Genomic DNA, 21,479 nt, shown 5'->3' on the forward strand with positions numbered 1-21,479 from the left:
GGAAGGAAGGAAGGAAGGAAGGAAGGAAGGAAGGAAGGAAGGAAGGAAGGAAGGAAGGAAGGAAGGAAGGAAGGAAGGAAGGAAGGAAGGAAGGAGGAGCTCCAGCTCCAGCAGGGCAGATGCACGGGAGCACACGGGGCCGAGCAGGGGAGGGTGCCCAGCACTCACAAGAGACGGTGCCAAGCAGCGAGTTGACGACGCCGAGCACGGTGTCCACGACGGGGCAGAGCTGCGGGCAGCGGTGGGTCAGGTCCCCGCGCGCCCCCAGGAGCCACCCGCAGCTCGCGGCACTTGCCGACTTACCAGCTTGGGCAGGACGCCGCCCAGGACACTCTTGAGAGCCTGGTCCAGAACCGGCAGCTTGGGTCTGGAGAACGGGAAAAGAGGAGGAGAGAGGAGGCGGGAATGAGCGACCAGAAACAGATGTGCTCTGCACAGGGGAGACCCGACGCCTCCCTGCACTGCCCARCTTGTACTTCAGGACCTGGGTTTTGTTAATTTTTAACAAAAACTGGCCTTAAGAATGTGGCCCCATTCAGGATTGAAGCATAACCCAGAAATTGCCTATTTTTAATGGCACTTGAGCCCAAACATGAATGGAAGCACCATTGTCTCGGGCTCCCTGCGCCGGACACAAGAGCAGCCCCGCGCGCGGCAGGCGGGCACCTACCCCAGGCGGATGGTGATGTCCCCCAGCAGCGTCCGGCAGTCCTCGATGACCAGCTTCAGCGCCCCCGAGGCGTCCTGCGCCAGCCGGGCCCTGGCCACAATGTTGGCCTCCACCTGGGCGCGAAGCAGCCCGCCCGCAGCCCTGCGTGCGAGCAGCGCCCGTTCGCATCGGGGGGCAGCCCCTCTGCGGCTCCCGGCTGCACAGGACAGCCCGCGTTGTCCCCACGCCGCTGTTGGGGACACTTCTGACCCACTGGTGTTTCCCCTCGCCGTGTACACACAAGGCTTGGCAAGGACACGTCCCAACCCTCCGCTTTGCAGCGGGGTGGAACCCGGTCCTGCGAGCCCCACATCTGCCCCGGGGGCGGTGCAAAGGCTCCGGGGGGACAAGTACTCACGAGCCGCCGTCTATGGTGAGCTGGGTGTAGAGCTTCAGCTCCAGGCCGATGCCCGGCAGGAAGCGCAGGGTGATTCTGGGCAGGGTGATGTTCACGATCTTCAGCCTGCAACCAAGAAGCAGCGGGACGTAGCACGCATGGAACCGGCCACCCGTGGGCTCGGCCCCGCCGGCGCTGTGACCCTTGCTGAGCCCACGCTCTGGGGACGTGTCCTGGGTCCCCCCAGCACACGGGGAGGACGCTGCGGTTCAGCTCCGGGACACGTCCCCTATGCACCTGCAGCCCCCGCTGCAGTGCCCTGCCTTGGGCCATCGAGGGGACTGATGGCCAGGGATGYGCATGGCAGACACAAGGCACCTGGATGGGGCGGTTGGCTGCACACAGCACCTCCCCAGGGCTTGATTAGGAACCCGCCCATGAAGGGAAAGGGAATTCACGTGGCACCACGCTGCAGGATATGGACCAGAACCTCCTTTCCCCTCCTTTCACCACTCAGAGACCCTCACTTTGCACAGTCACTCACCCCGTGAGCCCTTGCACTGCACCCAGCAGACCTTGCTTGCCAAGGAGGCCGCCACCACTTCCACCAAGGAGGCCGCCACCAAGACCGTTTCCACCAAGGAGGCCACCAACAAGACCATCTCCGCCAAGGAGGCCACCAACGAGACCATCTCCGCCAAGGAGGCCACCAACGAGACCATCTCCGCCAAGGAGGCCACCAACGAGACCATCTCCACCAAGGAGGCCACCAACGAGGCTGCTGAGCTGGTCCCCGCCAACGAGGCCACCCAGGACGCCTTGGAGTAAGTCGCCTTTGGTAAGTGAGCCTGTAATAGCTGGACAAATGGAAGGAAGGTCACCGCAAACCCTGCAGATTCACTGCACAAACACGCTGGGTCAGCCTGGCATCGCCTCCTTTCCTCCTTTTACACAAGGACCAGGATGGTACCAGAGGCTGTGAAGCCCCTCAAGTCCCATGTCCCAAGTGTTTTGTAAGCGCAAATTAGCAGCATCATCCCTACTGCTGACTTCTGCTTTTCTGAGCACAGGCAGAGTGCAGGAGGTCTCTGGTCCTGGTCTCCAACTGGTCTCAAAATAAAGAAAACCCCATCCCTTCCAGGCACTTACCATTTTCTAGCATTTCTTTATCCACTTGGGAAACCACAGGGATTTGTCCAAGATGTCCTTGTGAAGGGGACAGCAGGCCACAGAGGAGGAAAAATGCCCAAAACTTAGACATCTTTGGTCCGAGAACTGTGGAAAGCGATTGCAATCAGTAAAGCTTTGGCAGGGCGACCACAAGCCAACGGGTTGAGGAAAGAGAAGGGCAGAGGAAAGGAAAACCAGGAATGTCTCTGCACAAACGCCCAGCCTCCGAGGCCGCTTTCTGCAGAGCAGTTCTTTTTGCTAAGATGGTAATATGGAGAAAATCATTTTAAAGTTTCAGAGCCACAGAAATATTTCCTGGATTTTTATGGGTCCTACAACTAGAAGTAGCATTTATTCAAGAATTGTAATGGACTTCACTGCTCCCAATCCATTTAAATGTAAATAGCACATCAAAAAGAATCAAAATAAGCATGAAAGGTCTCATTCATCTCAGGTATAAACCTATCCCAGATAATAGAGTTATGCCAAAAATAATTTAACCAATAATTGTTTATGAAAATCATGAGATACCCTTTGTTCTTCAAGGACGGGCAATAGGATGAACACTCACGTGGGGCCAGCGGCGCTCAGGGCGGGAGCAGCTTCTCACTGACCACGCAGCGGCTGGAAGAGCAAATTCTGTTAAAAAMCAAGATACCTGTGGACGTGATGAGCACAAACGAACATGAAGAGTTCCCCTTTTGGAGGTATTTGTCTTTGCCGAGCAGGAGCTCGGGGGATGCTCTCAGGGAGCAGTTTTGCTCATACCTGGCCAGTGTCCTGCTTGTGAGAACCTCTCCAGCCGCTGTCCTCGTCTTCTGGAGCTGCCCCGGCCACGGAGCCTTATATACCAGACACCACAGCAGGAGCGGGGCCACTGATGTCATCGAGGACATCRGAATAATTGGTGGGGAGTAAAGCAAACACTATATGGTTTCTGGTGACTTCCAATGCAAATATTTCTTTATAGATGTTCAAAGTTAGGTAAGTTGTTGAGCAACGGCCAGCGAGAGCAGAGGCGGCCGCCAGGCCAGGGCTGGGGCTGGGGTCCCTCCGGGTTGTAGGCAGACCCCTGTGCTGTGTCTGGGGGTTGCTCTTCTTGCAATACCAGCACATGGAGATGGTGGAAAGATCATGTTCCACTAAACCCTCCACACCATCTTCTCTTTCTTTTCTTTTTCCTACCAAACCCTCCACATCATCTTTTCTTTCTTTTCCTTTTCTTTTGGGGCTGGAATCAGGGTTTTCTCAAGCTTGTCTAGAGTGTCTAGAGTGTCACGTTCCCCACAGCAGGTCCGTGCAGGGCATGTGCTGCGTTTCAGCTGCTCGGTGCAGCACCTTGCTCGGCATCGGTGCGGAGATGGGAGCAGACCCTGGTGCTGCCCTGGCCGGGGCAGTGTCCCAAGCCTGGCATTCCCGCTCCACACTCCTGCAGCTTCCCGAACCAACGGGACAGCTCCAGATCTATTTGGTAACGGAGGGAAAAGGCTTCCTGCCTCAGACCCGCGCCACCGTGAGCACCCACATTGGTGAAGTGTCACCTCTCCATGGATGCACCGAGCGCAAGGGCTCTTTGGAGCAAAACCATCCCACACATAAACGCTGCAGCGGCCTAAGCGGGACGACGTTATCACCGACTCGGTCACTGAGTGGCCCGGAGCGACTGCGGGAAAACTGACGTGCACGGAGAGCTGCACATCAGATAGCAGTGCAATAAAGCCCCTCTCCGGGAGCGCCTGGTCGGGAGCCGGGCGCTGGAGCCCTGAGGAGCTCCTGTCCCCACAGGGACACCGAGAGCCGCCGGGGCGGCCGCTCCGCCAGCCGATGCTCTGGAGGCAGTGGGGATGCTGTGGCCCTCCTCCTGCAGCATTACTCATTCCTGCTTGTAAAATTTCACTTTTATAAACTGCAAAATATACTTTTACAAGCAGGAGAAAGAGAGAACCTTCTGCTGAGCCACAYGTGTCCATAGGGTTGTGCCAGTTTGTCCCTGCTCTTGCTCCCGGTGCTGACCTGGATTACCTGGAGCTGCAGCACAAAGGCAGCTCTTCAGGCAGGGAAAAACAGCCCGTCTCTGCAGGCCATGGAGCAACACGGGATGACATCCCGGGACACGCAGAGAGAGGCTGGGCCTCAGCGGAGCAGAGGCTGCGGTGGCAGGGAGGCCACCAGGCCGCATCAAGGGTTGTCCTGCTCAGCAGCGGTGGTGCCGAGGGCAGCTCCCAGGGCAGCTCAGCAAAGCRCCTGCTTGGGGTTAATACTTTCTGCAAACTTGGAAAGAAGCATTTCCAGGAGATTAGCCAGCTTTTGCCATGCACTAAGCACAGCTTTGAGAAAATATCTTAGCTAAAGGCCAGGGAAGGGATGACCGAGATGCCAATTTACTTAAGGTGCTGGGGCTCTCCCTGCAACCGGATCGGCCGGGGGCCTCTGGAGCACAAACCCCGCTGCCAAGGGCGGATCAGGACATCTGATAAACTGGAGGAGTGCGTTAASGAGGCGGTATTTTGTTATCAGCCCTCCCGGCCACCTGGCACTTTGGGCAATCGCTGCCCACACCCCGAATTAGCAGAAGAAAAGGCGCGAGACAAGGTCAGCCCTGGGAAGGGATATCTGGGCGCTGYGGGACAGCTCGGGTGCAGCGACCTTGCAGCACGGCTGCAATTGGGCTGCTCAGCAGCTGCTGCAGCGCGCAGAGCTCCCCGATGGTTAAACATTTCAGCAGAAGGGAAGCGGATTCCCGCAAGGAGCCTCCTRTTGTGAGGTCCATTGCGAGGTCCCGTCCACACCAAAACAGCCTGCGCAGCCCAGTAAACACCAAGACCAACCTGCGCACAAAGGCAGAACCGCAGGCTAAATCAGGCCGGGCTCGTTCAAAGGGAGAAGAACGGGAACGCTGTGAATAAGCGCGGCTTTGATGCTTGCAGAGCAGGAAATTGAAAAGTGAGGGCAGGCAGGAACCGTGACATAGCCCGGAGAAGTGCTGGAGATCTTGACATTAACAAGAGAGGAGCAGGTAGTGCTGAGACGTGGGCAAAATAATGAGCAAATTGTCATTAAAAGTGGTTGTTGAGGAGCAGCGCTGGGGACAGGGCCCGTGTGCCACCGTCACCGCTGCTTGCATGGGCACGGGTGTCAGCCGGGCAGGGAGCGGGTGCCTGGGGACACCTCGACACGAGCCCTGGTTTAAGAATGATCCCATTCTSTTTGGGTTACACAGGAGAGCCCATCCAGCTGGCACAGCACAGGGTCCGGCCCTGGGTCCCCATGGGGGTCCCCAAGCTGCACCCGCTGCCTCGTGCATGTGCCCACGAGCAGCACGTGCGGCTGAGCCGGCCCTGCCACTTGGCAGTGCCATCAATTGTCTCATGCAAGAATAAATAGGTGCCGCCTGAGATTTCCTGCTTGGATCGCTCCTCCGAGGGCAGCCTGCAGGAGTTCAATGCATTTTCCTTCTTCATAAGGAAACTTGGGCTCAGGCTGCTCAATTCTTTATCAGCTAAGATAAGAACAACAAGGAAGCTGCTGCCGACAGGGGCCGGGCAGCCCCCCAGCAGGGAGCTGCGTTTTCCCCTGGTGTCCCTTGCTGCTCACAGTCCTTTCCAGGCCGTTCCTTACGGGCACTGCGAGGCCAGCGCCTGCCGTGTCCGCTAGCGTGTGCAGGCGAATAAGGTGCATTCAGCACCCACCGTCCCGCAGCGAGAGCCTCCTGAGGATGATTTTAGGAGCACAACGATCTTTTCTAAAGCAGCCCTAATTGCACCCAGCCTCCATCACYGGGAGAACCGCTCGGCTGCATCACTCCAGTCCCATCAGAGCCAGGCTTATCACCGACTTACTAAGGACGTGCAATTACCTGCAATCCGTGAACTAAAAGCGTGGGACGGATAGCAGCCGAGCAGCAGCAAAGCACAACACCAGGCACTGGAGAAACACTAATATACACCCCGGGGTGCTCCACGAGCCCTAAGTAGCCCTAACCAAGTAGCCCGGGTGCCATGAGAACCCCAGCCCGGACTGGGGTGGGATTTAGGTCCCGCCACGGGGCYGCGGGAGCCTCGTGCAGCCGCCGAGCACCACGGGACCCCCCGGCCCTGCCCGGCCCGTCCTGCCCCTTCTGCATCCCTGTTCCCCCCGTCTCCCTGCCCAGGCACCAGCGCCTTCCCCAGCGCTCGTGGCCTCCAAAACCGCCTCGATGGTAACGGGTGACTCATCCTGCTTAGCAAAACGTGTTTGTTTTCTGCGTTTACTTTCTGCCAGATGCATACGGGGTCCCTTTCAGCATTAACCTTTAATCCTAGGGCAGGCACCAGATGACTGATGCCTGCACATGAAAAGGTGCCTGGAAATTTTTGACCATTTTCATTCTTCTTGTTGTGCGCGCAAAAGCCAAAGATAATATTTGCTAAATGCACTGGGCTTTGCAGTTTGGGAATGGCGGCTTGCTGTCTGCAGCCGCATGATAAAAGCGCAAAGCGACACCRAATGATGACAGGTCTGGGACAAACCCAGGCAGCCCCTGGGCTCGCGCTGTGGGTCTGTGGGCAGAGGGGAGCTCCACGGCTCCCCACGGACCCCCGGGGACGGCACCACACGCAGCCCGTGGCCCCTCTCGTGGGGCTGTTCTGCTGCACGCCCAGGACACGCTGTGGCAAAGCCCATGGAGCAAAAGGGCCAACCAGGCCAGTGCTGCGTCATTTTATTCCAGCTTAGGATTTTATTTCAGTCCAATAAGGTCAAATCAGTGAAAAGCCGAGCAAAGCACCCGCGGGCAGCACCCCGGCTGTGCTGGCCCTGCTCTCGCTGCCTCCTCGCCGCATGTCAGGTCTCGGCGGTGACGGTGGCACTGGTGGCCATGGTGACATTGGCGGTGGCATTGGCGGCGGTGGGCACGTCCAGCACCAGCGCATCCTGCGGGTTGGAGAGGAGGAGCAGGGCTGCAGCAGCAGCAGCGGCGGGGAGCCCGGGGGTGCTGGTGGCACCACGTGGGGCAGGGGCTCTGTGTGGGGCAGGGGGCACCACGTGGGGCAGGGGCTCTGTGTGGGGCAGGGGGCACCACGTGGGGCAGGGGCTCTGCTCGGGGCAGGGGCTCTGTGCCTACCTGGGCGCCGCGCAGCGCTGCCCGCTCGTACCTCATGCCCAGCAGCTCGGGCAGCGGGATGCCGCCTCGCAGTGCCTCTGAAACACAGAGCAGCCACCACTGGCACCAGCACTTAATGGGGGCCAAAGTCACGGATACCCGCTGTTGCCACCCCCCASAAAGGTAGGAGCAGTAGGTAGGAAAAGAAGCAAGGACCGTTTCCCTGAGCAGCCCCGTGGGGTCCCGGGCTCACCGYTGATGGACGGCAGGTAGGCCACGTGGATGACGTCGGCCAAGAGCCCTCTCAGCGGCTGCTCCTGAAACAGAGAGTGGCACCGTGAGCGGCCCCCGGCACCAGCRCCGGCACCGGGGCCCTTCCCAGAGCGGCCCGAAACCTCGGGGATCACCGAGCCTCCCTCCACCACCCCGGGCGCACTGGAGAAATTCTAAATTTCAATGAAAATCACCCAAAAGGAGACTCCTCCCCCAGCACCCACACTGCCCTCGCTATTCTGGGCAATTTGGCGACCCCTKGAACACGTGTGTGTCCCCATGGGATTAGGGGACAAGGAAGGAGGTTGCAGACACGTTGGTGCTGGCTTTGGGGGACACATTTACGGTGACAAATGTCCCAGGCACCAGCGCGGGGCAGGGGTGGCTCCTTCCCAGGCTGTCCTGCCGTGGCCAGCGGTTCTGGTGGCTAATCTGTCTTTTGGAGCTTCTTCCTTGAAGTAACATCTGCATCTTTGACTCTAATTTGAGTGCCTTGTTATTTTTAAGTAGGACTGTTACTGATAAYGACAGAAATGGGGTTAATTCCTGCTAGCAAAGCCATTGGTGCAGAGGTTCACGGCTGCAATCGCAGCGCCGCTCCMGGCCAGCACGGCCCAACTCACGTCAAAGGTGCCCACGGAGGAGGCGGCCACGGCCAGCCCGGCCACGCTGCGGAGGAAGGGAGGGCGGCGTGGAGGGAGCGGCGCCGTCCGCGCCGCGCGCCCCGGGGAGCCTCGCGCCCGCCGGGTACCTGCGCAGCGCCAGGGTGACGTGCAGCCTGCCCGCGCCGGCGGCGAAGCGCGCGCCCAGCTCGCAGCGCTGCGGGGGGAAGGCACGGCTGCGGCGGCGGCTCCGGGCACAGGGGCACCACGCGGGGCCACGGCCACGCACGGTGTCCCAGCCACGGCCACGCACAGGACCCCAGTCACAGCCAGGCACTCACAACGTGCAGCACGAAGAGCGGCTGCGGGGCTGCGCCGGCGGGGCTGGCCACGAAGGCGGCTGTGCTGGCGAGGCGCACGGAGGCGGCCTGCGCGGTGACGGTCACCAGCGGGGCACTTGCCGCCCGCATCGCGATCAACAGCGGCTGCGATGGGGGCAGCACTGCAGACACCTGGGGAGAGGTGCACGGGGTTGCTCGATGAGGAGCACAACATGCTCACCAAGGGGCACAACACGCTCTCAAGGGGCACAACATGCCCACCACGAGCACAACGTGCTCACCAAGGGGCACAACACGCTCTCAAGGGKCACAACATGCCCACCACGAGCACAACGTGCTCACCAAGGGGCACAACACGCTCTCAAGGGKCACAACATGCCCACCACGAGCACAACGTGCTCACCAAGGGGCACAACACGCTCTCAAGGGGCACAACATGCTCGCCGAGGGCCCTGGCACACTCTGCCCACACTTGCCAAGGACCTCAGCACTCAGTCACCAAGGGGCTTGGCACTCTCTGCTGCCATAAAGCACCCAGAAGGACCCAGAGGTCGGTAGTATTAACCTACCTCAGGGATGAGGGTGCCCAGCATTGATGTCACCAGCGGCGGGAGCCCAAGAACCTGCCAATAAATCACTGCTCATCAATGCGCTGGCTCTGGGGCCCGAGCGGGCAGGGGAGGGAGCAGAGAGGCGGCAAACTCAGCGAGTTGGGGCTGGGCCCCCCGGGCTGGAGGCTGCTCTGCRCCCAAGGACTCCGGGGAGCGGCCTGCTCCGTCCTCGTGCGCCGCCACCCACCATGGTGTCGGTGACGTCCAGCGCGAAGGCGCCCGGCTGCGCGCGCAGCGTGGCGCTCAGGAGCGCGGCCGAGAGCACGAGCTGCGTCGCAGCCGCCGGCTTCGGGGGCAGAGCGGGGAGAGGCGGCTGCTCGGCAGGGAGCTCCGACTCACTTCCGTCCTTTCGGCGCAGAATGGCCTAAAAGGGCAGCAAAAACAGGCAGGTGAGGGGCAGGACAGGAGCTCCTGCAGGTGAGCGGAGGGGCGGCACGGACACCCCGGGGCGGCAGCTCTCACCTTCAGATCCAGCCGTATGAAGGCCTCATTCACTGCAGCGGGCAGCAGGGCGTAGCGGAGCGTGCCCGCCAGCCCCAGGGGCATCTCGGCTGCAGGGGATGAAGGGCATTTTCAAGCCACCTGCCTGCTCCGCGGGACGTCTCTGCAGCTCTGCCCCGGGAAAGGGCGAGCGGGAGCTGCCGACTTACCGGTCAAGGTGGCCAGCTTTGCATTCAGCAGGCTGAGCACCGCATCCACAGCTGGACACAGCTGCAAAGGAGGGGGATGCTCGTGAGACAGCCCTGCACGGAGCCGGCCGCCCCCAGCACCACCRGGCCCCGGGACCCTCCGCTCGCAGCTGCACACAGCAAGGCTGCTCTCAGCTTTCTATATCCTGAACTGCATCAGTTATTCTGGGCTAAACTTCATCTAAACCGAGGGAAGGAAAAGGCCATGCTCAGTCACTAGATGCCCAAAATGTTCCCTTTTAGCAATCTGCACGCTGCTGGAGCTGGCAAACTAAGGAAACTGCTACCGAGCAGTGGACAGGTAGAGATCTCTGGCAAACAAGCACCCAGGAGGACGGGACTCACCAGAGGCGGCAGCACTTTCTGGAGGGTCCTGTCCAGAAACTTGTCGAAGACATTGGGCAGGAGGCTGGACGGAGAGAGCGGCTCAGCCACGCAGCTCCGGTGCAGCTGCACCAAAGCCCAGCGCTAAGGACCCCTGTCCGGCACAGACTGGCCCTCACACGCCGCATGGCTCGTGCAAGAGAGCGTCTCTATTTACAATTCTCACAAATGGTGAGATTTAAAACCTTCTGGTTTTAAGCCAGTGCAGGAGAACAGCGCTGAAATGAGGGCTCATGCCAGGGGTCCTCACATCAGGTCAGCGGGGCTGGCCTGCATTTGCGCATGGAGCATTTTGGGGGTTTTTAGTGGAAAAAGCGGGCTCTCCACTGAGCACACGTTTGCAGCGAGGAGCGCCCGGCTTCTGCACAAACGCACACGTGCGTACCGAGAGGTTTCCATCTACAAAGGCCCGGGGGCACCTGCTGGGTGCTAGTGGCTCTGAGGCCCACGAGGTTCCGCGGCAGCGGGACAGGGCTGCCCGGCACTCACTGGTTGGGCAGGTTGGTTTTGACGCTGATCAGCGCGATGCGGCAGTTTTCCGAGCGGAACCGGGGGGTGCCCAGCGCGTCCTGGGCCAGCCGGCCCTGCACGGTCATGTTGGCTGCCAGCGTGATCTCCATGTACCCCCCCATAAAGCTGCAAAGAAAATTAAAACAGACAACACGGGACAAAGGCCGGGGCCCTGCCAGTGGAGCCAAAGTGCCACAGGGGCGTCCCCAAGCTCCTGAAAACCCTGGGAGAATCCGGTGGGCATTGGGCATCGTCTGCACCCGCTGGGCTCTCCCAGGTGCTGCCCAAAGGACAAAGCCGGGTCCCTTTGCGCCAGGCCCCCCTCACCTCTTCCCGGCGATGGTCATGCGCACCAGCACCGCCATGGAGAGCCCCGTGCCCGGGCAGAGCCCCAGCCGGATCACGGGGGGCTCGATGCCCTTCACCTTCACCCTGCAGAAGCGGAGGGAAAGAGCTGCAGGTAGAACAGCCTGAGCTCTCAAACCAGAACCATCCATCACAATACTGCAGTTAGCAGCTTTCTCCCTTCGCCTTTTGGTTAAACATTCTTCTATTCAGATCAAATTTAAAATTTGAAAGTAGGCTTCCTCATAAGACGGCAATATTTGATTTAAGAAGAAAAATGAAAATGACATTTTAGTATTTAAAATCCCTCCATTCTTTTGTACAAAATTATTCAGAGATAGCTGAAATCCTCCAGAAATTCTGGGTATCCCTCAGGATATTGTGCCCAAAATCCGGGGGAACGCGGTGCCGAGAGCCCAGCGGCAGCGATCTCCAGCCGGCTTTGAAGCCGCAGCTGACATGCTTTGCTGCCTTTAACTTATCGCTCCTCCATGTATTTGCGGACACAGCCATGCAGAAAATCACCAGCTTTAATATCACACTTGTTAGTGGGCAGTGATTTGTTTCTGCCTCCAGGCTGCCGCTTCTCAACCTGCTGCTTTCATTTTGCAGTTTGCAGCCCCGGCTCCCGGTGCAACACACGGATTGCAACTCACCCCGAGATGCCTTTGATGAGTTTGGGGTTCAGCTTTTTTTTGGTTGCTTCCTCTGCCATTTTCTGAAGGACATCACTCTCAGCCAGCACAGTGGAGATTGCTGGCACGTTTCCACAGGAAAACAGAGAGAAAAAAAAAAAAAAAAAAGTGAGTTTAGCACAAAACGTGCATCTGCCAACACTGTGCCGGACAGTGAGGGGACTTTGAACCACCCATCACAGCCTTTGCAGCGTTATTAGCTCATCCCCGTGCCGTTAAACAGAGGCACAAGGAGGGCTCAGGTCCGCACGGGGCAGCTGGAAACGCGTGTGACGACACCGGTCGCACAGAAGGGGACGATGGCCCCGAGCTGTGACAGCCGGTGCCGCCCGAGGCCCGCGGCCCCGCGGGGCCGGTGCCAGCGCCGCGCTCCGCTCACCGCGGTCCATCGTGCCGATGTCGATCCTGAGGACGGCGCCCGGGTGGCCAGCTCCTCGCGACGGCGCCAGCCCGGCGCCGAGCAGCACCAGGCAGCAGAGCCCCAGCATCTCCGGAGCCCGCACGCTGCTCCCGAGCACGGGCACTGAAACGGGCACGCTGCTTAAACCCGCACAAAGGGGCGAGTAGCAGGAGCGAGTCCCCTAGGAGGGAATGCGGRTGAGGGCTGCGCTCTGCCCTTGCACCCAAGGAAACGGAACAGGGTCCGTGCGAGGCAGCAGGGCAGCACCAGCCAAATCAGAGGGGCACCCGAGCAGCGGCCCGGACACCAGCACGGTGCCGTGGGGCAGCAGTGACACCGGCACGGTGCCATGGGGCAGCAGTGACACCGGGACAGTGCCATGGCACAGCAGTGACACCAGGACGCACCCGCTCCGGCCACCCCCTGCCCCAAACCCCGCGGATCCGGCTCCCTACAGCCCCAAGCCCCACATCCTAACGGCACAAGCTGCAGCCCTCCGGCCAGAGCAGCTCTGCAAGGGAACGCACCGACCACCTCGGCAGGTCGCCCTGGAGGAGCCTTCCCAAAGGCTGCCCACGCGCGCACCAGCCTTCGCTGCACAGGCAACAAGCAGCCTATATATATGAAAATCCTGCCTGAAAGAGGGAGAAAAAATGAAGGATTAAAGGGTTGAGTAATTACGCTGATTTAAAACTAATCCCTGTGTTTCTGACATCTTCCAACATAAATAATTTCGCTAATAAATTTGAAAGTCTGGCTAAGTTCTTGAGCCTCAGGTATCAAGTGAATGCTCTTAGCATGCATGAAGCCAGCTCTCTTGCTCAACACCCAGGAAGAGGCACCGGGAGCTCTGCACGTTGGGTCTGAAAGAGAAAAACCATCCGTTTAACAACATAGCAGAGGAAGGCGCATTGCGGGGAGTTCTGGTTCTGGGACACAGGCACTGGGTGCTTCCCACCCGGTTTGGTGGCTCACACTCCTGCCCAGCAAAGGCAGCCGATGCCTGAGAGCGGCCGAGGGCTCAGCCCGTCGCTCAGTGGAAGCTGAGATATTCCTGCCCCAATATTCCTGCCCATCCCAATAGGGCTGCAATGAGGCTACCAAGTCTGCCTGCATTGCCACCTCAGGAGATCTCGCAGCACCCAGCCCTTTATTCCTTCCCTTCATTTCTATATAGTCTGTCAGGAGGCTTAATCTGTCATTAGGCTCCTCTTAGCAAAGAGTCATCAGTATACCACTAAGGAGAGACAAGAAGATTTACATCTTATCTAAGAGGAAAGTAAGATTTATAGATAACTCCCATTTAACAGCCCATCGGGCCAGAAAGACCCTTTTGTGCTGGTAACTTGATCAGTCATTAGGCTCTGAGCTGACATGTAATTAAACCTCCACCCGGGCTGCCAGGTACAGAACAGCTCCTCAGGAGAAGAAAATCCATGTGTAAGCACCAGGGCGCCTTCCTTGCCCTTCGCTTTATCCCTGGACTCTTGTGCTGCTGTAAATGATAACAACGATTCACGGATAAATCTCCAGTGCTGCTTGGGAAAGAGCTACCGGTATCAGCTGCCCTGGAGCGAGGCTGAACAGGGGGGCGGTTTCCAGCTACTGCTCCACAAAACACCAGAGACTCATTTCTCGGAGATGCTTTCAAGTCCTGTACGTGTCCCTGGCAATGCAACATGCCCCAGACGCCTCTCCCAACCCCAGGAAACTCATCTGCCGTTTACAATCTTGCCAAAGGATTTACTTTTTTGAACACGTTTGTTGCCTCTAAATGGGCTGCGTACATTGGTATCAGAGTGTAAATTCTGCTCCGTCCCTCATAGGCTTTTGGGTCTGCAGCTTGGTATTCTCTCCTGACACATTTTTTTTTTTTTTTTTTTTTTGGATACTTTCAATGGAAATGCACAACGCGGCTGGAACTCAGCCTTTCCTCTCAGCATCCCTCTGTCCCAGCGAGAAGGAAAGCTCCAAAGGGCGAGTGAGACCCAAAGGCTCCCCCGAACGTGTCAAGATGCACCTGGAACCGGAGCCCAATAACTCACCCAGGTCGCGCACAAAGGACAATGGCCACGGCCCATGCAGGGCAGGTGTATCAACAAGCGCCGAACAGGATGTCCCATAGGCCAGGGATGTGGACAAAAACGGGCAATTTAACCCTTTCGGGAAGACTCACCATGCCTCAAAGTTGGTGTCACACACATGAGGAAAAGAGAAAGAATAAGAGCAAGGAGAGCTGCACGAGCGCTCGCCTTGACCAGTGTTTGGTTTCTTGGCACCCTCCGTGCAGACCTTTCTTTGTGCCGCTTGAAAACTCCACAATAAAAGGCAACCTGCCCCAACACCTGCAGTTCAATATTTTACCTTGTTAGGTCAATGGCCAATGTAATCAAACATATGGAAAAACAATAAACATGGTATATAAAACAAAGTGCCTACCCCCAGAGCAGCCTCCTCTTTGCCAATTTCTGCCCTCATCAAGCTGGCTATGAAGGTATATAAAGCACACGGGATCCCTTCACACGGCCACAGCAAGACACGGGCTAAGAGGAATGGCAAGATCGGCTAGAAAAGGTAAAGATGCGTTTATGAAATGAATACATAGAGCTAAGCATGGCTTGTATTCCTTTAGTTTGGCTGTGTAAGGTCCTGTCTGCAAAGACTGATACAAATGCGACTTTTTTTATAAACAGGTTAAGCCTTTCAAATTGCTTATTTTCTTAATATTGCAAGAGCCCTATAAACAATTCTACAATGTTTTCAGAGGGTTTCAGAAGATAGTCTCACTTTTTAATTTTCCTTTAGCCTCCTCCATAACTTCCTTTTTTTTTTTTATCTGACTGATTCCTGTATATTTACGGGTGTTTCTATCAGCTGTAGGTCACGGTGCATTATCCGTTGGGCACGATACTGCCACAAGCGCCCCTGCAGCTCAGATACGCACAGGAGGTTTTCCAGGCTGAGCTTTCTTTTTGTACCTTGAAGCCTCAAGGGCTGCAAGAGTCATGCTTTTAAAAATAAATAAACGAAATAAAAAGCAAAGCMAAGGCGGGTCAGGCTGAGGAGGAGCAGAGGATCCGTGGCCAAGGGCAGGCTCCGGAGCAGGAGCCCGGCTGGGAGCTGGCGCTGGAAGCTGCCGCTCGCGGCGGGTCCGGACGCGGCTGCGCGTGTCCCGCAGGCGCCATGGCGAGGACGTGCGCCCTGGGCATCGTGCTGGGCCTCCTGGCAGCAGCGCTGGCCAGCGGGGCTCCCGACTGCGGCGGGATCCTCACCCCGGCGGGGCTCGGCTACCGTGAGTACGCTGGCCGCGGCGAGGCTGCGCTCCCGCAAGCGGGGCTGCAGCGCTTCGCCCAGCGCCTCCGCCTCGGCTCCTCGGGAATTTCTGCCTTTGCCCAGCTCCTTCTCGTTACCCTCTTTCTATAGCTAGCAGCAGTAGGATTTATAGGAGGCAGAAATGTGTCACCGGGGCCGAGCGCAGCGCTTGCTCTGCCCCGGAGACCGCCCRTTCCGGAAGGTCTGACGGGGTGTCTGCTGTGCCGCACAGTGGCTCAGGTCTCCAAGCAGCACGCGGAGACCATCCTGGCGCAGGACCTGATGGCGCCCAGGGTCTCGGACCTGCTCCTCGGCTCCCCCAAGCCCACCCGGTGAGTCCCCGGCTCTGCCCCGATGACATTGCCCCGTTCACCGCTGCTCTGGTGACAGCTACCAAGGGCATCGCCCAGACAGGACCAAAGTCCTCACGGGTGTCAGTGTTTCATTCATTCAGTTTCATTGCTGCTGTTGCAGCCTGAGCAGCTAAACCAAACAGAATAAGTGGCACAAAAAGTGCTCAGATTTGGAAAATATATGGCGCTTAAACAGAGAAGGTGAAAACGCACGTGAGTGGCCAGCGGGACAAGTACTATTAGCAGGAAAACAAATTCAGGCCAATTTTCTCTTGCGTTCCCAGGAGCAGTGCACAGGACGTGCCTGCTGCGAGGCTTTATTACCTGTTTATAAAGCAGGCGAGGGCCTGCATTAGCCTTCAGGACCAAGCAGTCCTTGCAGCCCCRTGCCCAGATCCACGTATTCCGTATCCCACCCGGACCACGCGGGGCCGGTCTCCTGACGCCTTTGCTGCTGCTCCGCCAGGAACCAGATCGACTCCGTGAAGGTCGTGGACCTGTCGCTGTCGCTCATCCCCGACGCGGGGCTGCGGCTGAGCATCGACGCAGACCTCGGCGTCGTCACCGCCCCGTGAGGACCGCAGCGGGCGCCGGGGACGGGCTCGCTGGCATCAGAGCAGAGCCGAGCTCTGCTGAGCCGAGCTCTGCTCTGGGCCGGCACCGAGGGAACCGCTCGTGGAGGGGGCAGCTCTGCAAGGAGCAGCCCCGGCCCATCCGCGTCCCCTCTCTTGGCGCAGCTCGACTTCCAAGGTGGTCAGACTGTCCATCCTGGCAGACCTGCAGGTGGAAAGGAATCCCGAGGGSAACCTGGAGCTGAGCACGACCGCCTGCAAGCCCACCATGGAGGAGACGCAGAGCACCGAGGAGGCAGAAAGGTGACCCCACATGCCTCTGTTCAGGGATGGGGACAGGGCTGAGATCTGGAAAAAAAGAAGTAACTGGGTGATAAACGTTCTTACACATAAAGATGAGGTGACCAATTAGCCACAAATGGTCAAATAGCTTACAGAGATTAAYACAAAACCTTTATCTTTGTAAAAGAAACTTCATTCTACTTCCCCTCCCCTTTTTTTTTAAACACTATCTTAAAAGTTTTGTTTTCCAATCAGTGAGCAGGTCTTTTTCAGTAGTGTAGCATGAACATTTTTCATGCAGGTGCAGTGATGGTTCTGCAGTGTGTTAGGGCTCTGAACTGTTATCGTACTTTAGTATGTTATAAGATGTAAAGAGAACAACCCCTGGGGTGCTTGTCAGGTCAGCCCAAGATGCTGCTGCTCCCGGGGCTGTGCCTCACATAACAGCTCCTGTTTCCTCATTTCCACCCAGCAAGTCTCCCAGTTTGGAGGTGGACAAGGAGCTCGATGTCAGTAAGGTGGGTGCGGCCCGTGGAGACGGTGGGTGGCAGGGCCGTGCAGCTGCGCGGCACAGCGGGCGCTGCCGCGCGCCCCGTCCCGCCCGGCTCCGCCGCCGCCTCCCTCGCCGCTCCGCTCCCTGTGCCGCAGATCTGCGTGGAGGTCTCCAGGCTGCTCATCCTGCCCAACGAGCAGCTCGCCTCGCTCACAGGTGAGGAGCCCTCGGCCTCGCTGCCTTGAGCGGCTCCGGGAGCCGGTGCCGGCGCCCAGCTCCTGGCCGGCAGACCTCTCCCCAGCAACAACAGGCCCAGCAGGGCTGCAGGTATAAGAGGTATAATGAGATATAACCAGACAGAAGCCAACACCGCCTGTGCGCGCTCTGTTTGACAGCTCAGTTCCCCGTCACCCCGAGCTGCCAGGTCCGCTACGTGCCGCTGGCTGCCCCCGTGATCTCCGAGCAGGGAGTCACCGTGTCCCTGCAGGTAAGCGGCCGCTCTCCAGCACCGGCGCCAGCCCCGCTCCCATCCCGCCGCGGTGCCCGCCTGGCTCCGGGGTGCCTCCCGGGCAGTGCTGGCATGGTACCTGGAGCGGCTGCTCCCGGAGGCCCGCGGCACCGTCTCCCCATCCCGTGTCCCCGCAGACGACGTTCCTGGTGGCAGGGGTGGCACTGCCGCTGCCCGCCAGCCCCACACCCTTCACTATGCCCGAGAGCGCCAGCGCTGCCCACCTCACCCTGGCGCTGTCCACGCACTTCTACACCAGCTTCTTCTTCGCCCTGGAGACGGTGGGAGCCTTCAACATGACGCTCATGGTGAGTGCAGCGAGCGAGCCAGGAGGGGACGAGCTCGAGAGCTTGCTCTGCCGCGTGTGCATCACCCCATGGAGCTGCTTGGGGAAGGGGACAACCGGGACACGGAGCGGCTCCTCCCCGTCACAGCCGGGCAGGTACCGAGCTGCATTTTCCTTCCAGAGCCCGCTCACCACGGCCACGATAGCGCAGAGGATCAGCCAGGTGGGTCACGGCGCGCGCCCCGCGAGCGCGGGAGCTGGCACGGGGCTCCCGTGACCGCCGCGCCGCCCCAGATGGGCTCCCTCTTCCAAGAGGACCGGCCGGTGCTGCTGCGCGTGGCCTTCCGCAGCTCGCCCTGGGTGGTGCTGGAGGAAGGCAGCGCCACGCTGAAGCTCTTCCTCACGGCGCACGTCGGCATCGGCTCCCCGGACTTCCAGAGCATCCTGAGCATGAATGTGGTGGGTGAACGCGCGGCGCCCACGGCCTCTGCGCAGCCYGGAGCACGGGTTAATAGTAAATGAGTCTGACCTGGGCTGAGCTCGGCCTTGAGCCCGGTCTGCAGCAGCCTGGGGCTCCCACGCGCTGCACGAGGCCGTGCCCAGCTGGGCTCCTTGCCGCCCAGCCCTCAGCAGGGACACGGGGCCCTTCCTCTGCGCTGTGGTTCTCCCTCCGCTCTTCTACCCGCAGGACATGTCCGCGGGGCTCCTGCTTAGCGTGGCCGACGTGAGGATGATGGTGTCCGCGGCAGCGATCGAGTAAGCAAGCGGCCTCCCCGGCGCAGCCTCCGCGGGCGCTGCCGGGGCCGAGCAGCCCCGGGGGCTCCTTTCCCTCGCGCTGCGGCCCTTGCACAGGCAGCTCCATCCCAAGGGAACCAGCAAGAGCCCAGGGCTCCATTAGCTGTGCCGCTCACCCGCCTCCGGCCTCAACCCTCCGACGAAGCTTCTTGCCCCAGGGGCRTCCCCGCCATCCCCAGCCTCCGCCGCTTTGTTTTGCAGGGACATGGACCTGAGCCTGGCTGCCTCCGACGTGGGCCCCGTGCCGGTAGGTGCCGCGCAGCTGGGGCCGGGAACGGGCTCCCCGGGGACCGGGAGCGTTGCGGCGGCGCCGGCCCGGCCTCCCCGCAGCACCGGAGGCCGGCTGGGGGCTCAGCGGGCGTCCCCCCGCGCAGGCTGCTCTGCTGGAGGAGCTCTTCGTGCCGGCCCTTCGCGACGGGGTGCTGGCGCGGATGAATGGTGAGGACCCCCCGGGGTGGCACCGGGGAACCCGCGCCCCCCACCACGCCGGGACGGGGCCCACACGGAGCGGGGCCCTTTCCCTCCCCTTCCCTAGAGGTCCTCAGTGAAGGGATTTACCTGCCCCACGCGTCCAACTTCGTCTACACTGACGCCAGCGTCGTCATCCACAAGGTAGGAACGCGGGCGGGTAGCGGCGCAAGCGGCGGGCATCCCACGCCCCCCCGGACCGTGAAAAACGAGCAAGAAATTGGGGCAGAGCCCGCGGGTTAACGGGGCCCGGCCGCGCCCCCAGCGCCGCTTTCTGCCCCGCTCAGGACTACGTGCTGATCCCCTGCAACCTCAGGCTGCAGCCCAGAAGCGGAGGGCAGAGCGTGGTCGGCTGAAGGCTGCTGCCCACGTCCTTGCGCCTGCAGGGCACTGGCAGCAAAGCTGCTCTGCAAAGTTGCTCTGCGGGCTCTTAAACCAAGTTTCACRTTTTCTTCCTGCGTGCAATGCTATAAAAACCCTTTTCTCTTTCTTTACTAAACGTCACTTTCTTGTATTTAGGGAAATAACAGCATTGCACTAGCGAATTTCTCTTCCAGCCCTGCTGTTGGGATTGTTGTTGCACCACCAGGATGGGTTGAGACCACGCTCCATACTTCAATTAAATAATTCTCTTTAATACTGTATTTCCTGGTCTGATCGCTGGTTTTTTTGTTCCCTCAGTGCTTTGCACTGGGTTTTACACTAGGTAAAGGAATTTCCCCTTGCTGAGGACTGGTATCATTATCAGAGACACCAGATCTCATATTTAATTGAGGAAGAATGAAAACRCCACCAATATATAAGGATGTAAAACCGCCCTGTACTTCTCATCTTCAGGAGTACATAGCACCTCCTAACAAGAAATATTTTACCTGCTTTTCTTCCACTTCTAGCAGTGTTACTATGGGAACATGACAGTTGGTTAGTTTTCCACTGAGTGAGGAAAAAAAAAGAGAAAACCATCCCCCTCAGCGCAGTGCTTTCTAATTGCAGACTAATCAGCCCCTCAAAAGCCCTGTTTTTGGTAAAACCCAGGCATGTGGAGGTCCAGGCCTGTCCCTGCACTGGGCTCGAGGCTGCTCGGACAAACCCGGAGTTAAAATAAGGATGGAAACGCAAGTAGAGCTCGGGTCCCCCAAAGCTGAGCTTGGGATGAGGCGGCCAAGCGGAGCRCGGCTGGGAGCACTGGGGCCGCTGGGGCTGGGCAGGATGTCATTGATCATCGTCATTGACGTTATCGACAGCCTGGCTCAGCCAGGCTGAGCTCAGCGGCGGTCTGGGCAGGGACGGCAGCGCTGCTGCTCTCTGCCATCTCCCAGGCTCCAGGGCGGGATGTCTCCCTTCCATCCCAGCCCGTGCGAGCGTATCAGCTACGCACACATCTGCTCCCACTCCCACAATTCAGCACGTCATTCCTAGCCCCTGGAGCCGCCGAAAAGCGCTCGAGAACCTCATATTTCAAAGGCTCTGAAATAGGAAAGCAAACAAAACAAGCCAAGCTGATTTATGACAAGGCAAAAAAACCCTGAAGGTTTATGTGCCCAGCTCGGGGACCTGACTAATGATTTTAATGCCCGAAGCTGGCAATAGCGGGAACTGCTCCTAATGCGGTTTGCTCGCAGAGCTACAGCCATTACTGTTTGGCTAATAAATCTTCAACCATCTCCCCAGAAGGAACAAGCTACAGGAGTGAAGACATTTGTTTATTCGCCGGGGACGCTGTGGCTTGGGGCTGAACCGCGCTGCTCCGCCCGGCAGCCGCCCCGGCCGCGTCCCCGCGTCCCCGCAGACCTGTCCCCGCGTTCCTGCCGTGTCCCCAGGCAGCCTCGTCCCTTCGCGGCCCCTGCGGACRGTGCTGGTGATTTCCCGAGCAGCCCTTTTGGTTCCACATGGAGGGAAGGAAAGAAAAAGCCGAAAGGAGTCATTTGCGTTTGTGCCTTTTGCATTAAAAAACCCCAGTTTTCTGGCGCGGCAGCCGAGGCCCCAGCAGCAGGACTCTCTYTGCAGTGCAATGCTGCCCTTGCTCGGGCAGTGCCACGAAACAGCCCAAGGGTCCAAACCGGGGGCTGCGGTGAAAGGCAGCCCCTGGCTCCCCGCTAATGAAGTGCTAACGAACAACCCCTCCATTCCCTGTTCCCGGGCAGCAGCCCGCACTGCACGGGCCSCACCGCCAGCAACCGGCTCCCACGGGAAAACCGGCACGGGCAGGAAGCAAGAGCGACATCCCGGGCGACCCCCCACCTRCACGAGGAGAAGCCCTGCAC

General features: G+C 59.1%; 2 protein-coding genes across 2 annotated transcripts; one reads left to right on the top strand and one right to left on the bottom strand.

The window, feature by feature from the left end:
* Positions 1 to 7,037: 7,037 nt before the first annotated feature.
* On the bottom strand, positions 7,038 to 12,234 carry BPIFB6 (BPI fold containing family B member 6). Its single transcript, XM_026041972.1, has 15 exons — positions 12,126 to 12,234; positions 11,708 to 11,807; positions 11,034 to 11,138; positions 10,686 to 10,832; positions 10,158 to 10,221; positions 9,774 to 9,834; positions 9,586 to 9,674; positions 9,311 to 9,487; positions 9,082 to 9,135; positions 8,513 to 8,683; positions 8,321 to 8,388; positions 8,193 to 8,238; positions 7,550 to 7,613; positions 7,318 to 7,394; positions 7,038 to 7,127 (listed from the first exon to the last, which is right to left on the bottom strand). Exons 1-15 carry the CDS (start codon positions 12,232 to 12,234, stop codon positions 7,038 to 7,040), a joined length of 1,422 nt encoding a protein of 473 aa, XP_025897757.1.
* A 3,095-nt stretch (positions 12,235 to 15,329) lies between these two features.
* On the top strand, positions 15,330 to 19,747 carry LOC112949638 (protein TENP-like). The gene is made up of 15 exons (XM_026042086.1): positions 15,330 to 15,438; positions 15,691 to 15,790; positions 16,278 to 16,382; positions 16,549 to 16,686; positions 17,138 to 17,183; positions 17,314 to 17,374; positions 17,554 to 17,645; positions 17,804 to 17,974; positions 18,134 to 18,175; positions 18,247 to 18,411; positions 18,641 to 18,708; positions 18,949 to 18,994; positions 19,122 to 19,185; positions 19,283 to 19,359; positions 19,503 to 19,747. The coding sequence occupies exons 1-15, from the start codon at positions 15,330 to 15,332 to the stop codon at positions 19,569 to 19,571; spliced, it is 1,353 nt and encodes a 450-aa protein (XP_025897871.1). The 3' UTR covers positions 19,572 to 19,747.
* Positions 19,748 to 21,479: the final 1,732 nt, after the last annotated feature.

This window comes from Nothoprocta perdicaria, unplaced genomic scaffold (genome assembly GCF_003342845.1).
Source record: "Nothoprocta perdicaria isolate Ctin4 unplaced genomic scaffold, notPer1 scaffold_3, whole genome shotgun sequence".
NCBI lineage: Eukaryota > Metazoa > Chordata > Aves > Tinamiformes > Tinamidae > Nothoprocta > Nothoprocta perdicaria.